Source organism: Meleagris gallopavo, chromosome 1 (assembly GCF_905368555.1).
Source record: "Meleagris gallopavo chromosome 1, MGAL_WU_HG_1.1, whole genome shotgun sequence".
Lineage (NCBI taxonomy): Eukaryota > Metazoa > Chordata > Aves > Galliformes > Phasianidae > Meleagris > Meleagris gallopavo.
This window is the reverse complement of record NC_139404.1, coordinates 40,532,894-40,554,030: the sequence shown is the minus strand read 5'-3', so window position 1 is coordinate 40,554,030 and position 21,137 is coordinate 40,532,894. Positions and strand designations below refer to the sequence as shown.

Below are 21,137 nucleotides of genomic sequence, written 5' to 3'. Positions count from 1 at the left end.
TAAAAAGGCAGTGTATGTAAAGCCAAGACTTATTCCCAGCTTGTGTAGACAATTACACATTTTAGAAACAATTTCTTTGAGGTCATATTCATATATCAATGTAAAAATAAATTATAACTTATTTGTAAGCTCTTATTCCCATGCAGTTTAGAAAAAATAAAATAAAATAAAAATTAATAGTTACCATAACACTTTTGGTGAGAATTAGTGATTAGAGATATCAAAATGCTTTCAGAGAACCTTTTTGAAAATATCAAATGAATATTAAAGGTAAAAGAGTATAGAAAAAGCCAGCTACAAGACATTTGTACTTAAGCTATCCAGTTCTTTCATATCTAGAACAGCCAGTGTAACTCACTAAATAAGAATAATAATTAAAAAATAGAGTTGTTACAGTAACAGATAAAGGAAAGCACACTGTGTTAGTTATCAATGCTTTATTATTGAAAAAAAAATTGAAATTCTCTTATCTGGCACATAAACAATTATTTCTACAAAAAGGAAAGCCTACAAATCTGATAATTTATACAAATAACAGTTTTTCAAAAAATAAAATTTTAATTTAGTAAACTTGTTTTGTGCTCTTTAATTTTTTAGCACTGTCTGCAATAATCCACCATAAATCCCTGAGCAGAGAGACATATTTTAAACACGTTTTAAATTCATCCCAAAAGAAGAAAGTTATCAAGCCCAGACCTATATTAAAAAAACATATTCAGGGACATTCTTGTTAAATTTACGCTAGTCCTTTTTTCTCTTTTTTTTTCTTTTTTTTTTTCTTAAGGAAACAAATAAGAGTTATCAATGCAAGCATGACACTGCATCATACGAGTGCTCCCCCCTTCCCTATTTTGTGCAATGAAAAAAAGTTAATAAACAGGAATGAGTACAAGTTGAAGGAAACATATAACATAGTGAATGGTTAAGACCAAGAAGCCATCAGAGTTTGATGGATGTTGAGTACAGTTTTATACTGAGTTCTATACATTTTCCAGAAAGTCAGTAAAGCAGGAAAATAAGTTCAAGCTACTATTGTGTTCTACCACTGGTTTCAACGATAAAGTACAAATTCAACTTTTGACCCTTCCATTTTGCTTTTCCAGCCATAACATTATTTGAGAAAAACTTGATACATTCGACAAAACTAAACAACCTTGCCCCTCTGGCCCTTATGGTAGGCCACTTGTGAGCATAGCAATATGATACTTTAGTGAGCAAGTGAAAAGAAAAGAAAACACATACTACTGCATTTTTACTATAGTGACTGAAACAGCTATTCCTCAATCTGTTTCAGTACATATTTAAAATCCAAATATAATGGGAGAATGATTGAGATGGTAGAGAAAAGTGTCCTCTTTCCCAATAAGGTAAATACACTAACCACACAAAAAATGCCAGGAAAGCCAAATTAAAAACAAAACAAAAAACAAACAAAAAAACCCCACAAAAACTAAAAGACTATTGTGTTAATAGCAGGTAACATTGCTGTAGTCGAGTAATAAATAAATAAATACAGCAAAGTATCCTTCTCTATTGTTTTGTTGGAATGGTGCTTAACAGTTAGGAAGAAAAAAACCGAACAAAGAACAACAAAATTTCCTCAGTAATAATGAGGTTTTAACAGAAGATCCTGAAAAAGCTTCAGTTCAAGGTGCTCTACCACTTTAACATTACGTCTACCATTATGAAATGAACATTGAAGCAGATATCAACAGGTCATTAAATGAAATAGTACATTTCCATAAAAGCAATAATACTTATTCCAAAGAAAGAGAGAAGTTAACAAACGGCCTGGAAAAAAAGGACTGAATCTTCAATACACTGCAATTTTAAGTTATTCGTACATTTATAAACTGAAGAATAAAACAGTAATTAGGTCAAATCGTTCTGAATCAGGAATAAGCAGAACCTCATCAGACGCATACTTAGATATTTGACAGCTCTGCTGCTAGTACATGTCAGAATACAAACAGAATTCTAATATTTGGTTAGAATCTGAATAGGTAATATGTTTTTAAAACATTGTCACTACGAAAAGTAACTGGCAACCAGTTACACATTTATCTTTATCTATGATGTTTTGGATATAATCTAATCCATTCCCTTGAGCTATTTTCTAGCCCCACCAACGTGTAACATTCCCTTCTCACTGAGTTGCTCATGAAGCCTGTGTAGAATATGCACAAACTAATATTTTCAAATCTCACTTGGATGAGTTATTGCAAAAATACTGGATGCAGAATCCAGTCAGTCTTTTTTTTCTTAAGATGACATTCTGACCACATTCACTCGATACCAGGGCAAACATCAGTCTCACTTGTACTGCGACATCACGTCTTTTTCTTTTTTTTAGATTCTGCATACATGTGTGATGTAGGATTTGGGCAATTTCTTGCTCATTATGTCAAGCCCACAGCCATTTCACCATGTATTTTGCAACAAAACTTAAAATAAGTTGAAATAATATGCATATTTGCAGTAAAAAAAAAATTGAATGCTACCATCTAAACACAAACAATAGGTTTTAGAAAAATAAAAATTGGCCTTATAAGCTGTGAATTGGTAAACAAGTGGTCTTTAAAGTGAGATACAGCAGCATTAAGACAAACTGCAAACACGCCAGATTTAGTATACATTTTAATGAGTTACAGTATTTTAATGAGTTATTATTACCCACTTTTACTCCCATATGATTTAGTGTATACTGCACAAATTTCCATTAGTGTTTCTAGGACAGTATACGTTTCACAGAAGTGAGCAATACGGAGTTTGCAATGATTTTTCAAATATGCCAGGACACCCTCTTTCAAGTTCTGTGATTCTAAATCTTTTTGTAGGCTAACATTGAAGTCCTTCATGAATATTTCCATCTCCCTTTCTGTTTTTTTGTTTGTTTGTTTTGTTTTTCTTTTTTTTTAATCTAATAGTAACAACAAAAAAGGCAAAAAGCAGAATAGCTTCTCCTAGCAGCAATCAAGACTTCCGATCCTTGCAGCCAAGTCTGATGAGTTCGCTGTTCAGACAACCATATGAAAATTCTAGTTATAAACCAATTTAAGAAAAAAAGCTTAGAGTTTTCCACATCAGGTCTTGGATGTCTTTAAACCTTGTTTCTCCATGATGTTCCACAATTTGCGAAGATTGGACTGAGTGATGACATCATCAGGTTTAAGTTGAAGAGCAAGGAGGTAGTTTTCTTCAGCCTCTTTCAGTTTACCATTCAGATGGAGAATGGCTCCGAGATTCATTAAGGCAGCTGGATACTGGTACAAAAAAGAAAATAGGAAGAAGAAATATTAAGAATATTTTCAGTTTTTCTTTTCAGACAATCTTCTTCCACTGAAACAAACCATTACCTTATGTTTGCAGACTTTTCATGGAAGTAGTTTAGCAATTTAAGCAAATAGAGATAACAAGAAAAGGTTTCTGAACAGCTGTTGCATACTTTGTGCTTAAAACAGAGCAAGTTCTGGTGTCTACAGACATAGACTTCTCCCTTTAATGAGAAAACACAGACCTCATCAAGCTTTTCATGTGGTAATCTCGGCATAGCACAGTTTCCAAGAGAAAATTAAAATAGTCCAAGAATGGATTAAATACAGGAATTTAATTTTGATTCAACCCATTGCCAATAAAGAATTTATAATTAGTGGGAATAGTTAACACATTGGAACTCATTCCTTTTTTCTCTGTCTTAATTATAACTAGTAGAAAAGACAATCTGTTCTCAGATTATAAGGATGTTCAGGAGTTCTAAAATATCCATTTAGATTAAGGCTGTGGCATTTATTTCTTAATGAATGACTGAACAAAATTTATATTGGTGGAAACATTATTTTAATAACAAACGTGAAAAGCTTACAACAAATCCATGAAACTACACTGTTACAAATTCCATCTTCAGCTAAAAGAAAATATTTCTTGTTTTCATTTTTTAATCCCAAGATTACTCCACTATGAAATAAAAAGCCCTTCATGATAATTAAATATGTTTAGATATCATTCACCAGGACTCAAGATTTGATGGCACATGGAAACTCAGCTAGAGAGTATTATGGGTGGGGATGCAAAATGCTCTAAAAGTCCTTCAGAGACAATGACTTCAGGAAAATATGGTAGGCAGAAGGTCAGTAAAATACGCACTAGGGATGATCTCCCAGACCAGGAAGTCAACTGGATGAAGATGACTTACCTACATTCCAAACCTATTCACTACCAAATTAAACTCATTAATCTTATCCTTGTGATTCAGGCTTCATAAATAAATAAATCTTATGTCCAAAACTTAAATTTTGCAGTGGAAATCCTGCTCAGAAAATACTTGATTTTTATATCCAACAAATATGTCATATTTTCTCACCTTTCTTCCTACTTCTTTTTTTCTATTAAGATACACATCATAAAAACTGACAAGGACAACAATGCATCAAGTTTTCAGAACAACTGGCTTCCAGAGTTCCAAAATTGAGCAAAACAAAATAAGTTTAACTCTCCCTGTATAAACATCTGAAGATATTATTTTTAGATTTAATTTTTCTTGGTTAACTCTGATAGATTAATTCCCCTCACTCCAACTCAGATGTTTGTTTCCACTTTAAACAAACAAACAAACAAAACAACAAACAAACAAAAAACCCCACATACACACACACACAAAATCCAACAACAACAACAAAAGAAACCAAAACAACCCCCTCAAATCCCCAGCTGAATTTTACAAAGTACTTATTACTCTCCAGATCTTTTTCTTCAGTCACATGCCATACAGAGAAGGAAAACTAAGACCTTGAAATGTTAGCCTTTGCTAGAGAAAACATATATTAGAAGCCACATTATCAGTTTCCCCTTCACAGTGTCAGCATTATATACTATTTTACAAAGAAGTAACATACTTCTTAATTATAGAAGTTCTAAGTGCTGACTGAAGTGAAGAATCATATGCAAATACCTTCACTGCAAATGGATGGCTGTCTAAATATCCATTTATTTTATTTATTCATTTAATTTTAGACTGGAGATAATGTTTGAGATAATTTTCTGTATTTATTGTAAGTAGGATGGTCCATACTCTCTAACTGTGCTACTTGTTTTTCTGATTAGAGCTTGTGAATCAAATAGCTTCTTTCAAGACCTCCATTACTGACATAGAACTGTCTTTATTCTCAAAGTATAATTTGGTGCAGATGTAGATGATAGACAAAGCTTACAACAGATAAGAATTAACAGAACATATACCTAGAATAACTCATATTAAATAAGACATACTTTTAAAGTGTCCATTTCTAATTCTGTAACATTCACAAAGTTACTCAGAAGTAAAACAGTTTTCTCATATGGTTTCCAGAATTTGTCTCAATTTCCTTTACACAACACTGAAGACATGGTATGTGTATGGTACTAATCAAGTATTCTAAATATAGTCATATATATGATTGTACACCTACATAAGAAAATTCTCTTGCCACGTACTTATCATCTTACCAGGGCAAGCAACAAAAATATCTAGAAGAATGAACTACATGCCTTTTAATTGAATACAAAATTTTTTAGCTTCTAAGTATCACCTCTGAATTCCCAGAGGCCCAGCAAATTTCAGGCCATTAATATTCTGTGAAAATGTATCCATGCAAGTAGATAGTGACAAAAGCTCACATGATCTCCTTCATGCTTCAGGTGAGGATGTGCACAGGATAGCTGAAAGACTGTTCTCTGATCTTTTAGAGCATCTGTCAATCCAATATCTACAGTTTATTGTCAGAGTCACAAGAATCACGTTCTTTTTACAAGAACATGAAAGATCAGTGTCATCACTCCCTGACAGCTATATATGATGGTCTGAGGAAAGAGAAAAAGATACATTTGCTATAGTTTTTCTTCACATATATTTTTTTTTTTATTAGACACAGCTGATAAAACTTTCCAGTATGTTAACAAAGACAGTCGGCAGCTACCAGTGCAATAACAAGAGACTTGTAGCACTGTATAGCAAATGACACCACCTACTACTTCAGAGACTTGAAAGGAGAAACAGTCCTTCCTTCATTTCCTTTTGGAGACAGATGCTTTACATCAAAAAGCTGACTGGCATTTCTATCGTGGTTATAAATGCTGACTTTTATGTTCTATTGGGAATGATTTCCTTTATTAGCATTTTTATTGTGGTATGCTGCTTTGCTTAGTGGGTTTTTGGGGGGGGTAGAGTCAGGGGCTGAAGGGAAAGAAATAATAGAGCAATTAATGAATAACAAAATAACAAAAGGCATGCACTTAGTTGCCTGAGGTGGTTTTGGTTCACATTGATGACAATTCTTTCAAACTTTCTCCACACCACCAAAATAAAAGGAGAGCCTAGGGGCATGAAATTTTTTTTAACATGAATTAAACTGTTCTATAAAATGCACTGTGGAATCCCTAACTAAATCAAAATAATTCTATGTAGTACTTCAGGATTATCTTAATGTAACCAAGTACAGTAATGGAACCACCAACATAATGAATATTAGCAACACAGTAGGTATAGTGATATCTTGTTCATCTCAGGCTCCATGTATAAAAAATATTAGAAGAAAAGTCCCAAATGGAAGAAGATAATTTTATTGTTACATAAACCTAAGGAGTTATATAGAGAGAAACAAAGAAATACAAACAACCTATTTAAAAGGAGCTTTTGAATGGCAAATAGCTATATCCAAAAACAGCCCAAAAGTAACCAATGAAATTGGAATATCTTTTCCCCAAAGTTGATCTTACAGATGATATTAATTGCTTGACACTACGAGGTCAGAGTGACAGACTCTGAGATGGAAATACATTTGGTTGCTGCTGGAGTACTTCTAATGAAAGTCATGCCAGTTTATACTCCACTAGAATTGCAACTGCAAGCTAGTTCACACTTAGCAATTTTCAAAGGTCATTGAAAAGATGTTGCCAACATTTCTCTCGCTCTTAATGAATTACTGCAGTGCATAATCATGTAGATGTTTCAAAACAAACCCAGGACTGTTTAATGAATTCTGTAATCAGCATGGCAAACTTATCAAAAACACAAAGGTTAACTGTTTTGTTTTAACAGTGCAATTAAGGATCCTTGTTCTTTTAAGTACTTAGAAAAAGACAGTAAATGTCACATTTGAGTAGTTCATCACATCGCTTCGGTGTAAAAAATGATGAAATAAAATATTTCTCTTTAATAATTGAAGAGACATGGGCGATACAAAAAGTAATGAAGTAGTATGCTTCATAAAGGATGAAAGCAAAGCATGGTGGACTGCCTCATCAATAATCATAATGCTTTATTTATCTTCCTACTGTCATAGCAAGAATTTTTACTTGAATTTTTATTATTGGTGTTAATGCTGTAGCACAGTATAGTATTTTCTGAAGCGAATCTGAATGCAATCAAAATGTCATCACCTCCTTTTTTATTGCTAAAGATAACTGTGAACTATAGAATAATTTCAGGGCATGGCACTTACTTTTGACAGACCTCAAAACATCTGACTGAAACCATGACCTAGGGGTTGTCCGCGATGTAAGCATACAACCTTAAAGTATGTGAGGGAAAGAAGGACAAGAAAGAGATATCCACAGAGATGGTGGCTGCCAAGTGGATTTTAATCTCCAGTGTTGTTCTGCTAATACTAGTTTAGCAAAGAGACTGATACACGGAAGCAGACCTTTTCACAGGTAATCAATGTGTTGCCAGATAAGCCAAGTAACAATTACTGCTTCCAGATACTCATGTTTTTTACCTGGTTCTCTATGCTGTAAGGCTGCTGAATCTCTTAAGAAGTGGAGTTTGCATATACTGCAACTGGTATTTTCTTCCAATCAGCACATGAATCCTCACTAAAGCAACTATCACCAGACAATCGTTTAAGATGGCAACAGTAAATTGTCTAGGAACTGATAACTTAGTGGAATAGGCATTCTGGAAAAAGATGATAGGATGTATGTCAAAACATTATGGATCAGAGAGAATAAAAAAGCATAAAATTCACAGCTGAGAGGGATTTCCTGTGTCATCAGCCAGACTGCAAAGTATTCAGTTCTTCTGCAAAATAAAAACATCAGCATCTTTGCAAACTCCTTAAAATGGAAGAATGCTTTGCAACTCCTTTATGGTAGTTAAGTACGTATTTAATCGCAAGTCTGCCTGTGAATGACTACTGCAAGTAAGTTTTTGTGTTGACAACTGCCTTCAGCTTAAACAGTGAAGATAGGAAATGGAGAGGAAAAAACATTCTCCTCGCAACTACTATTTTGAGCAAATGTTCTGAAGAGCACAGTTTCCACGGTGTCATTAGTCAGGTAAGTACCTAAACACCTCTGCTGTAAAGGGAACCCATGTCCCAATCTAATTATGTGAGGCTGACTAACATTGCTATATAAATCTAAGCAACAACAAACCTGGGCTTTAGAGAAGAGTGGATCCTTGGATTTAGTTAGAATGTTTGAGAGTACTACAGTGTTAATTCCGATAGAAAATAGCTTCAGTTACTTATGCTCCATTAAAGAAATAGTCTTTATTTAGTGTTCTAGTCATATTTAAATCACCAGCCTTACAAACTGTTAATCTGCAGAGCAAAAGATGAACATCTCTTCTCTCTCTCTCTCTATATATATATCAAAACAGACAAAAAATGAAAGTAGGAAAGTAGGTAAGAAAAATACCACTTCTGTGGAATGCTGCTTATGTACTAGTCTCAGGTTAGGATAAAGGCAGAAGTAAAGACAAACATCTGGTCATATTACCAACTATTACCACCTACATAAATGTTAGGTCACGTGGCTTTGGTTGTTGTTTTTGTTTGTTTGTTTGTTTGTTGGCTGGTTGTTGGTTTGTTGTGTAATTATTTACTTACTTTTACATTTAGACATTTTTATCATGACATTCAAAGCAGATGGCACTTTCACCTCTCTCGTGCAAAGAGAGCATGTATGGAAATGTTTTTATGGATCTAACCTTGTGTGCTTTTGAACACTGGAAACTTTCCTGTCTAAAATCAAAAGCTACAAGATACTTACAGCTGAAACCAGAAACTGAAAAAATGAAGGAAGGGACACCTTCCCCCCATACCCTAACCCAGGATCAGTATCATTATGGGTTGAGAAATGAGAATGAGCACTGGACTTGGCATGAGAAGCAGTCTGTTTTGTTTCTCAAATTATCACATCAATATGGAGTGTTTTAGAATCAGTGTTGTCCAGCAAATGGGGAATTTATTATTATTTTTTTTTCCACGTTAACATTTAGAGAAAGAGTTTTTAAAACACAGTTATCCAAAACCAAACAACCATATATTGATATGCTGTATCTTGCTGCTGAAAAGCTACCTACTACTGTCCTTTATGTAAATTCAGAGGATTTATGATCGGTAAGCATATGTTACAGACAGCAAAGGCTGCAGATAATCACAGCAGCTTTAAAAGTCCTACAAAAATGTACTTAGATTTGTAATTTCTGTATATCTAGATTTTTTCATCAATGGCCATGCATCAGTTGTTTTGATTTATTTGATTAAAAAAAAAAACACAAAACTCATAGTAATCACTCTTGGTTTATATAGAAACCTTGATGGAAATTTTTAGATAACATACTTGTATTACCATAATAAAAGCTAAATAGGAACATATGTGATAAGCATTTAGTATTATGACTGTATTAAAAAAATAAACAAACATTTTCCAGGCCTCAAAGTGTTTTTAATTAAACTTTGTAGCTCTCTAGCTCAGAAGTTTTCATCAGTATAGGGTATGATAATCTTACTCAATTTTCCCAGCAATTCAGGATTTTATTAAAAAGAACCTTCAAATGACTTAATTTTTGTTTATCAAAATTCAAATGCTCTCTGATGCCTGCAATTTGATAACTTTAATGCATAGCTATGATTATAGCACAAAACATTCGACAACTCCCTTACCTTATTTAACGAGAACCCTATGTGCTAATAAGAAATTCTGCATTTTCAGCGAGAAACTTGCTGAACAGAAATGTCATCTGTACTACCATACTGACAAACAAAGAGCTCAAAAACTTTCAGTAACAGAAGTATATCATATTTAAACAACAAAAAAGGTGTTCTTGAATAAAATTGAATGTTAGTTTTCATGTACTTTCCCTCTAAGCCTTGAAAACAAGAAAAAAAGATGGCTTTACGTTCCTGCCTGAAGACAGATAATTGAATCACAGAATCATTAAGTTTAGAAAACACCTCCAAGATCATTCAGACCAGCTGTCCATCTACAACCAGTACTTCCCACTAAACCATGTCCCTTATTAAAACATCTTAACGTTTCTTCAACACTTTGAAGGACAGTGACTCATCCACCTCCCAAGGCAGTATGTTCCAGAGCCTGATCAGTCCTTTGGAGAAGAATTTTTTCCTAATATCCAACCCAAATCTCTCCTGGAGCAATTTGAGTCCATTCCTTCTAGTCCTATTGCTAGTCATGCAAGAGAAGAGACTGACCTCTACTCACCACAAGCTTCTTTCAGTTAATTGTAGAGAGCTATAAAGGCTCCCCTGAGCCTCCTCCAGACTGAACAATTTCAGTTTCCTTAGTGGCTTCACATGAGACTTATTCTCCAGACTCCTCATCAGCTTTGTTGCCCTTCTCTGAAATGCTCCCAGGCCTTGATTACTTTCTTATGGTGACGGGCCCAAAGCAGAACACAGTACTCGAGGTGTGCCTCGAGTTACTCATCACTGCGAGTGAAGTGAGACGATCACCTCCCTGCTCCTGCTGGCTACACTATTTCTTACACAAGCCAGGATGCCATTGGCCAACTGGGCATACGGCTGGCTCCTGTTCAGCTGAGCATCAACTAACCCCCAGGTTCATTTCTTCCACGCAGTCTTCCAGCCACTCTGTCCCAAGCCTGTAGCATTGTCTGGTGCTGTTGTGGCCAAAGTGCAGGACCCAGCACTTGGTCTTGTTGAACATTATCCCATTGCATTCAGCTCAGTTATCCAGCCTGTCCAGCTCTGTACCTTCAGGATAGAGTGACACTTCCTCCCAGCTTGGTGTCATCTGCAAACTTACTGAGGGTGCACTCAAAACTCTCATCCAGGTCATCAATGAAGATATTAAACAAGACAGTCCCCAGTACCGATCCCTGGGGAACATCACTCATGAATGGACACCAACTGGGTTTAATTCCTTCCATGACCACTCTCAGGGCCCAGCCCTTCAGCCATTTCTTTACCCAGCAAAGAATTTACCTGTCCAAGCCACAGACTACCGGCTTTTCCAGGAGAATACTGTGGGATACAGTGTAAAGGCTTTGCTGAAGTCTAGGTAGACTACGTCAACAGCCTTTCCATCACCCACCAAGCAGGTCATCATTAGATCATAGAAGGAGATCAGGTTTGTCAAGCAGGACCTGCCTTTTGTGAACCCAAGCTGGCTGGGCCTCATTCACTAGTTGTCCTGTAAATGTCATGTGATCTCACTCAAGATGATCTGTTAAGCAACCTTCCCTGGAATTGAGGTAAATTCCCCTTAACTTAATTAAGGTCTAGTTTGGTTCTAATTAAAGTAATCTCAATCTCACAAGATTTTCAGTATTTTGACTCAAAGTCAAATGTTAAGTGTCAAACAAGGCTTTGCATCTTTAGCTGACAAATGCAGTCTGGTGAATTAAACACTAAAGAACTTGATTAACATTGATATTGCTGTATGTTTTCCAAAACTATTTAGGTATTTGCAGTCGTAAGGTAAAGCATTCAGATTTTCACAGTTTACACAGTGTAAACCATTATCCAACTTGATAAACTTGCTCTAAGCATGAAGAATGAGAAGTCTTACATCATGCACATTCACTATTAAGAAGTCCACAGGAAAAAAAAAAAAAAAAAAAAAAAAGAAGTATATTAGAGCATTACAGAAGCAGGAAAAAAAGGAACAGAAAAACAACATAGGTTAGGCATTGCAACACATTTTAGGATGAAGTTAAACCTTCATTCTACTCCTTCACAGTTAGTTTCTTTTAACTAACTTTCCCTAGACAACAGAGTAAAACATTTTTCCTCAACTGGTAGTAATTTAATTGCTGGAAAAGTACAATTGAAGTCTATTGAAGTAAGTGAGACAATTTCCATAACAACAATTTATCAGTAGTGTTCGAAGGTATTTTCAAATTGGTCAAATAATGTAACGTCAGCAAATAGAAATGTTACCAAGGCAATTTTACGAATGAACTCCCAAACTTTCAAAATAAACAACAAAACTCTTCAACGATGTCTTCATTAGACAGTTGACAGAACTGCAAAGGCTGAAAAAATCTTATTCATGAAGAACAAGACTGCAAATCATTTTTTTTTTCCCTTTGTCCTTCATCTGGCTCCTATCAGTTTCATATCAGTTTCATGCCTATTGCACAGAGCAAACAGGTTTGGCCCACCCTCTGTCTTGACTTCAGTTTTACCCACAGGAATACGAGAGCTGTTGAAAAAAGAGATACACACTATTGGCTTCTTTCAAAATCCTGAATTACAGTACTCCATACATAGTACGTTCATATGAATTCAAGCCTTACTTTTTGGCAGCCAGTAATCTGCAGGTGTTCCCTATATAGTGTTTAGCAACTGAATCCACAGTACATATTAAAATTACTAATTTACAGGGTAAGTGCAAGGATTTAATTTTGATTCTTACAGCTTAAAGATTTTAATGCTGTAGTTCCTAAAATACAGTCTTTTCATTGCTAATAGTGAGGCCACTGGACACTAATCACTTGCTATGCTTTTACAAGATCTTGACTTGTAAAAAATAAAGCTACTTACTGCTAAAGCAGCCTTATTTACTACAACTGATCGATGACATGTACATTTACAGTGCTTTCTAAGTAATTAATATCAATTACAGCAAGTGATCAGTGTTAGACTTACATACGCTACTCTGGAAGTCTGCACTTAATAATGTATATGCCAATAACTGCTGTTTAGTGAACAACAGGTTTCTGCATTTTACCAACTGTATTTTTAAGAAATGGACACAATAATTAATATTTGCCTTAAAAACAAAAAAAAAGTTTAATTATTATTTCTTAAGGCATGGGAGGACAACTTACACTTGTTAAGGAAAATCATAGTTCAGTTCCAGCCTCTGAAATTTAGTGTCAAAAATTATTCATTGAAACTACATGCTTGCTTGCCCCAGAGAGCTCTCTGCTGACTGAAGTGGACAATAAAGTAAAGACATCAGAAAGTATCTACTTCTTCTGTTATGGTAAAAATATCAAATTTGGGAATTAATTAACAAGAAAATCAATGTAACTTTAGAATATAAGTTTTCAAACAGAATTAATGAAGAAACACTGATCTTTCATATATCATAAAAATAAGTTTGATAATTTTAAGTATGTAAATGGAATCAGAATGAAAAGAAATACAGTACAGAACCGCTGAGTTACAGAAATCGTCCACCAATTAACTACCATGAATACATCAGTCATTCATCCAGAGTATGTAAGAGGCAGACAGCAAAATTTCATCTGGAATTTAAATTTTTATTGTATATTTTCTTTTTTTTTTTTCCTGTTGTTATTACATTGGACAAGATTTCCAGTCTGCAATTTTTTTCATTGAGTTTAAAGCAGCTTGGGCAACTGGCACAGTTACAAGCCATAATGTCAGATTAAAGCTATGTACTGTTAGAGGAAGACAATTATTACTGGAACACCTTAGAAATCAAGTAAGACTTCCTCAGCTTCATAACATAGCAGTTTGTTATCTGAAAGACACACTTCAAAATGAAAGGTACACCTGAATGTGTATTTGCTCTCCAGTAAAATTAACTATGGTGAACAGAAGCATATAAACACAGCATTGATCAATATACACTGGTACAGAATGTCGCAAAAAAAGTGGCTGTTCTTTGGAGGAAATGAAAAGCTACCCATTCTCTCCCCACTGCTTCTTCTCATTAGCATGCTTCTGACCTCTACACTCTAACTTTCCCAGGCAGAAATAAATTAAGGCTGGTACTGAATTTACTTCTAAAAACAAATTACAAGAAAATGACTTCAGCCACCCACAATCCCCTGTCCACTGCCTTCTTCCTGACAGTCTGTAAACACACAAAACTGGGAAATCTCAGACCTAAAACAGTTGCATTGAAGAGCATTTTTTTCTCCAGACAATCTCTTGTGTATACTATAGGAGGAATGGGGGAACAAAAACAGTTGCATCAATACCATCTCATGAAACAGAAACATGAATTCTCCAAAACTTATATCAAATAAAACATTCCAACAACTCACTCCTAAAGTAAAATAAATTAGAACTACAGACAAGAAGGACAATTATGAATTTACTGATTGTAAAACATCCTACTGAGAAAGTAGTACTGCTGATTTTATTGAATGAGCTTAAAAAGCACTTCCTTGTTCTAATTGCATAATAAATTGTTTCCAGAATCAGCACATCTAGAATACTCTATTAGGAAAAACCTTGCTGGATTCTCTTTTAATTGAGTTCAAGCAGATGGTTTAATTTCTGAAATGCAAATCTACTGCTGCAAATTCTATATTTCATAGCATTTTCCTTTTGATTGACACTGACAGCTACATTTACACCGCAAAGCCAATCTTGCTCTCTCCAGGAATTCATTCAGTGGCACAGTACCCCCTGCTATATTACAATGAGCCAGTGAATCATAGTGAAGTGTACAGGTCTATCCATAATGTATTAACTTAGAAAATTTGAGCAAAGAGACTGTGTCTTCACAAACTACTGCCTCCCACCACCTCAAAGTACAATGGTTCCTTTTTTTAATATCATGGGTGCCCAACTTTTGGCTTGCCTGAGCTGCACTAAGTGAAGAGGAATTTTCCTGGGCCAAATAGAGATTTTTTATGAAATTTTCTGTACTTCTTCTTTGAAAATAGTTGTTCACAAACGTACATACTGCCCAGAAGCAATGACATGAATAAGGCATGACTGTGAAGCAAAGAATAGGTCCTATAAAAGTCTAGACACATGATCATTTTTTTCTTTGAGTTGAATACCTGATCAGAACTCTATACATTCAACTGAGAATTTGCAGGCAATGTATTTATGTTGACTGAAAATGGGAGTCACATATATCCTAAAGTATCTAGGTAGATGCCTGGAAACTAAAAAAGAGTCTATACCTTAACATTTCAATGATATTTGGAAAACGATACTGAACTAATAATGAACAAGCATTTTTTTTGTGTGAAAACATCATCTACTTTTTTTCAGGTTTAGTGACATTAAGATTTTGACTACATCAGGCAACAAAACCTAAAGTGGAAAACAAATGCAGAAAGAAAAATATTCTGGGTTTGGGTGATCTTTTGTTTATTTATTTTCATACAGAAAAGACTTCCAGCAAGTCTAATCAGCAAAAGACTCTGCCCCTAGAGAAAGTGAAAACTTTATATAACTTGTATTCTAAGTGGACAGTGCCTGAATCACAGTTTGTCTCTCAAATGTTAAGCATGGAATTAGTGAATTAACAGTTCTTGGTAAGAAGAACATTGGTTCATTGGTTATTTAATGAAGATCTAAAGATTAATGAAATTAGAAAAGAGGAGTCAATATATAGTTGCTTATTTCTAATGCTTCTTTCTCCTGTTAAAGAAAAATATGTACATGAATTTTACAGTTCATGAAAATAACTTATTCAGAAAATATAATAATAATTAGACTGTGGAGGGACTAATATTTATAGGAAATCTGTAAACATTTTCATAGTCAAAACTGAAAAGAAAAGCACTCCAAATTACCATGGGAATGAGATTCTGATTTACTTTGTGGGATGTTTCTGAGTATGTAAGCTAACTGTTTGAAAATCTATGCATTAAGATGAATTCATAGCTATAGCTAAGTTATGTAAACACATAACTTTACTTGAAGAAACCAGGAACAACAGAGCCCCATTTACCTTTCACATGGGAGAAACAGAGAAGTAATAAGTCTACATTGCTACACAAGGTAAGCAGAAAAAACAAATGCATTTTCCTTTCAGTCATTTAGAGGCTTATGCAGACAAAATACTTATGTATTGATTATATAGACATAGAACAAGTTATTCTTGATGAGAAATAAGAAGCAAGTTAAAGGCATTTTCATTCTAATTCCCAGTCTCATACATTACATGGAATGCACGAATTGATTTCAGATATTTGCAAATTTAACTGCTTGCATAATCATAAAACTACAAAAGAGCTTCCTATAACCAAATACTCATGATACTGAAGAAGACAACTATAATAACATTATTTTCACTTTCCTTCCACGTATATTAAAATGAGATGGATCATAATATTCAGAACCAGTCTGAAGTACTGCATAATCACCGAAAAGCACATTCAATCTTTGTTTTCACAGAGCTGCTAGCATGCATGAGAAAACACATATAGACTGCTCTGGGATAAGGCTATAAAATACACTTTTGTATTTCCCAAAGGAAATTCAGTGTTTTCCACAGATGAGTAAGTTGGTTTTCAAATTATACAACTCATCCTGATATTGCGCTCAAGTATTACAGGTAAATATCCCCACTCCAGTAGCCTGTGTTCTTTCTTTGTCCCCCGACAGACATCAGAGGGATGGGAAATGCTGTGTGTGTTTTTTTAATGCATATCTAATCTTTTTTTTCTTTTTAAATGTGGGAAAGTAAAGTAGAAATACTTAAAGATTTAGAAAAACAACCTATAGGCAGGGCTTGTCCTGAAGCTGAAAACTGTGCACAAGGAAAAAACTAAAAGTGTCTTTAAAACACTTAAGAGGTCAATAAGCAAATGTAATTGTCATTACAGACAGAACTATTTAGTTCATAAGAAATACAATTTTCTCCCCGTAGGTAGACATAGGCAACACAAATCCCTTCCACTTAGGCACAGACAGGAATGAGCTGAGCATAAGGACTTGGAATGGCTGAAGCACAACTCCCATCACAAGAAAAAAATGTGGGCCCTGAGTCTAAACTAAATTTTAAAAGTTTTCTAGCTTAGGAGACATAGAGAGAGGGCAAGTACTGATGAGCTCCTCATATGGAGGAGCATGACTACTGCTGTGAAAGCACTGAAGACTATTTCTACCTGAAATGAAGGACAGATTATATGTAGTAATTCTTAATTCTCTGGAATTCACCCCTTCTAGACCATCTTTAGGCTTGGTCAGCCTTCTGCTAGGAAGGTCAATATATTTCATAACTATTTTGATATCAAACCTCAGGGCCAGTCTTCTACTGTCTGTCAAAAGAGACATTCCAACCAGTTGGCAACAACCAGAAAGTGGTGTCCTTTTTTCTCAGGGTGTTTCACTGTCTCTTCTCCCTGTGGAGCTAATCCATGGCTAAGCTACTTACCCCTATATCTGTCTTAAATCAAAATACTAGCAGCATGCCATCTGGAAGTACAATTCACATCTGTCATACCCATCTTCTCATTAGGAAGCCATGGTATACTTTTTTGTCCCTGAAAGTTTTGTATGCCCTATAGCAATAGATACAGTCTTCAGAAAGCAACAGAGCAGGAAGAGGGAAGTTTTCTTATTCCTCATACCTTCAACAGAAAACAAAGACAGTTTCAGCAGGTCAAGATTGCTGCTGGACTGGAAGGAATCCACAGCCACTTAGGTCATTGAGGCAGAATGTTTTTTATGCTTGAGAGGAAGGTTTACACAATGCGAGGCTCAGCGATAACTAGCGCCACTAGGGGAGATGCTGGAAGCAGCTCAGAGGGCAGGCAGACAACCAGCAGAAGCTACACCTGCTCCGTATGGCTCACTTTCGTATTCTCTGTAAAAGCAACACAAGTCAGTGCCTGACACTACCTAAAAATAGGACTGTGTGGTTATTCCATGGAATAAACATACAAACATATGACTGTCATAACTTTGAATAAGCAAGTAAAATTACAAAAGAACATTTTAGAATGAGGATTCTTAACTGGAAATTTCATAAACCTTGGGAGTCACCAGCACTGCATTCAGCTCTGGGTTCTTCAACATAAGAAAAACAGAGACCTGTTAGAGCAGGTCCAGAGGAAGATCACAAGAAAGATCAGTGGGCTGGAGCACCTCTCCTGTAAAGAAAGGATGAGGGTGCTGGGATTGTTTAGTCTGGAGAGGAGAAGATGCCAGAGAGACCTTATAACATCCTTCAAGTACGTAAAGGGGGACTACAGGAAAGATGGGAAAGGATTCTTCATCAGGGATGTTTTGTTAGGACAGGAGGTAATGGTTTTAAAATAAAAGATGGTAGATTTAGATGAGATTTTAAGAAGACATTCTTTACTACAACAATGGTGAGACACTGTTGGGATTCAAGAAAGAATATTCAGAGCAGAAGCTGCAGAGCAAGATAAACAGCATGAGAAAGCAATGATGAGAACAAAGGACACTAACTGAAGAGAAAAACAAAGTCAGTTAAGCTGTGTGATGGCTGCATGATAATGACCCTGACTGGAGGAAGAGTGAGTGGCTTTGAATGACTCATGACTCTGACACTGCTTGCAATCTGGAGCTCATGACAGCTTTAAGCCCCATGACACTGCATGCAAGGTTAAGGAGTGTTTGTGGAATGTTTTGTTGACATGTAAAGGCAGGTGGGAAAGTTACAAGAGAAAAATCATGAACGTAAACGAGGGATGTTTGAACCCGCAATAAACGGTTTGGATTGTTCACATCTGAGTCTGTGCCTCAGACACTGCAAGACACTGGAATAGATTGTCCAGAAAAGCTGTGGATGCCCCATCTCTGCAATTTTTCAAGTCCAGGTTAGATGGAGCTTCAAGTAATCTGATCTTGTGGGAGGCATCCCTATCCACAGCTGAGGGGTTGGAACTAGGTGATCTTTAAGTCTCTTCCAACCTAAGTCATTCTGCATTTCTGTGCTTTAAAGGTAATAATACGTGGTATAGAAATGAAATATGCATAGTTTCTGTAGATGACTGAGTCAGCTTTGTCTGTACCATGCTCCTGAGTCCTTTGGGCAAGACACCCCAGCTGGGTATGGATAACACCGGTTAGATCTTCTCAAAAGAGCTGCAGGAACAATAGATACATCACTGGTGGGGGATTTACAGTATCTATGAAGAAGTATGAGCAGAAGACTGGATCTTGCAAAGTGTGGAACTGTGCTAGTTTTTCCTCAATTGAGGATCAGCTGCAAAATCACTTGTAAACAATCTATCTTCCATCAGCAGCAGAATTAACATAGCAGGAGCTCTTATAAGCTGTATGAAAATTCTCCTGTGAAAACAGGATATACCTTTAACAATGCTGGCAAAATGTATTAAGGTCATCTCTTTCACATTTACCCAAGCTAAAAGAGTGAATAACTAAACATTTAGGAGGAAGTCACACAGGGAAATTCGACACTGAAACATCTAAGAAAACAATCATGATAAAGCAGAATTTGGTTACATATGTTTCAACATAAAATCCAACATCTACTTTATTTTTTAAAAACGTATGTGCTGTAGGAAACATTCATTTTTTGAGACCTTACCACGAATATAAAGCATATATACCATAACAAGGAACCAAAAGCATTTTATCTAGAAGAAAGCTATCAAAATATACTCAATTATCTGAAAATCACTGGTGTTCTTCTTTTAGCTGTTGGACAGCTTAGTGTAAGCCTGGAGACTTTGACACAAAATCTGTATTCTAGTGCTAGGGCAAAACCGAAAGAAGCACTTGTAGAAACTGCTTTTTAATATGATATTGTGTTAACTGATTACATAAACCCTTCAAGTCAAGAAATAGTTTAGTCCTCCACACCATGATTAAACCATATAGTGGAAATTCTATTTATTTTGCTTATAAGTACATTTCTCCTTTCCCCTTCATTCTATGTGTGTGTCTTTATATATGTTGTTACAGTAAGACATTTAATCAAACCCTTTTGAAGTGGTAGAGTGGAAACAGCTGTTTCTGACAATGTGTCGATGATATGGGGCTTAAAGCTGTCATGAGCTCCAGATTGCAAGCAGCACTAATATGTGGTTGGGATGGCAGTGACTTGCAGGTCATGGCAACTCCTTGAGGAATGCTTCTAAGCCAATCAGCTCAAGGTGGTGGCTCAAAGTCTTAAAGCTCTAGTGAGTTCTCTTTCATTTAATGCTTTTGAGGTTACACTTCAAAGTGCTCTTTTTTCTAAAGAGCCACTGGCCATATGTGGGCGGTTCTAGAGCAGATTTTTTAAGATTGGTTGCTTCAAGTTTGGACTTAAAAAATTAGAAATGCAGTTCCATTACACAAAGGATATCTTAAAAGTTCAATAAAACCTGAAGCTTACATCAATAACTCACATTCTTGTAAAGAATGATAGTCTAAAAACAGTTTCTGGATGACTGATTTTTCCACAACAAAGTGAGCTTAAGGCTCACATTTCAGAGTGCCTAACAACTCATTAAAACAATTTTCTGATATATGAACATTACAAGACATAGGGCACCTAGAAACCATCTGTGAGTACAGACTTTCCTCAACAGTATTCCCACTCAGAATACTTATTGCAGAAATGTCTGTCTGTCCAAGAAGCCCGCACTTTCATTTCTTCATGCAATTGTATTTGTTAAAATTAGACTAATGTGATTAACATCCATCCAAGACAACACTGCTCGAATGAACACATATGTGCTTTATTAAGAAGGCCCTAAAATGATTTTGTTTTGACAGCGGTAAACACGCACTGTGGGTATACATTTTTCAGAAAATATTTTAAAAGGTCCAGGGACTAGGGAAAATAATCTCTCTAGGTTACCTATAGAGTTGAAGGAAGAAAAGTGAGTCCTGTAAGAAATTATTCATAGCAAATACAAGTAGACTTCTCTGAACTGCTTCCTAGATACCTCTCCTCTTTGGCTCTCCAGGGGAAAGTCAGCTCTGTGAAGTCTGCTTGGAAATAAATAATCTTGAAAATGCTTGCCTTTTCACTGAATTAAAAAAAAAAAAAAAAAAAAATTCCCATCTCCACAGAAGTATTATATTCCCTGGAAAGTATTGCTCTTCTAAAATTTGACTAGATACAAAGAGGATAAGTACTTTCAAAGAGGATAAATACTTATCTAATGTAAATACAGCTAATCATGAAAAATTTTGAGAACACTTGGATCTAAATCCAGAATAATTGCAGTCAGATTTGCTTTTTTC

At 35.4% G+C, this 21,137-nt stretch overlaps 1 protein-coding gene across 1 annotated transcript in view; it reads right to left on the bottom strand.

Moving 5' to 3' along the window:
- Positions 1-422: 422 nt before the first annotated feature.
- Positions 423-21,137, bottom strand: part of TMTC2 (transmembrane O-mannosyltransferase targeting cadherins 2) — a 235,291-nt gene continuing 214,576 nt past the window's right edge. The window contains exon 12 of the mRNA XM_085222126.1: positions 423-3,263. Within this exon, the coding sequence (XP_085078252.1) occupies positions 3,084-3,263 (180 nt within the window). The 3' untranslated portion in view covers positions 423-3,083. The remainder of the gene's footprint in view (positions 3,264-21,137) is intronic.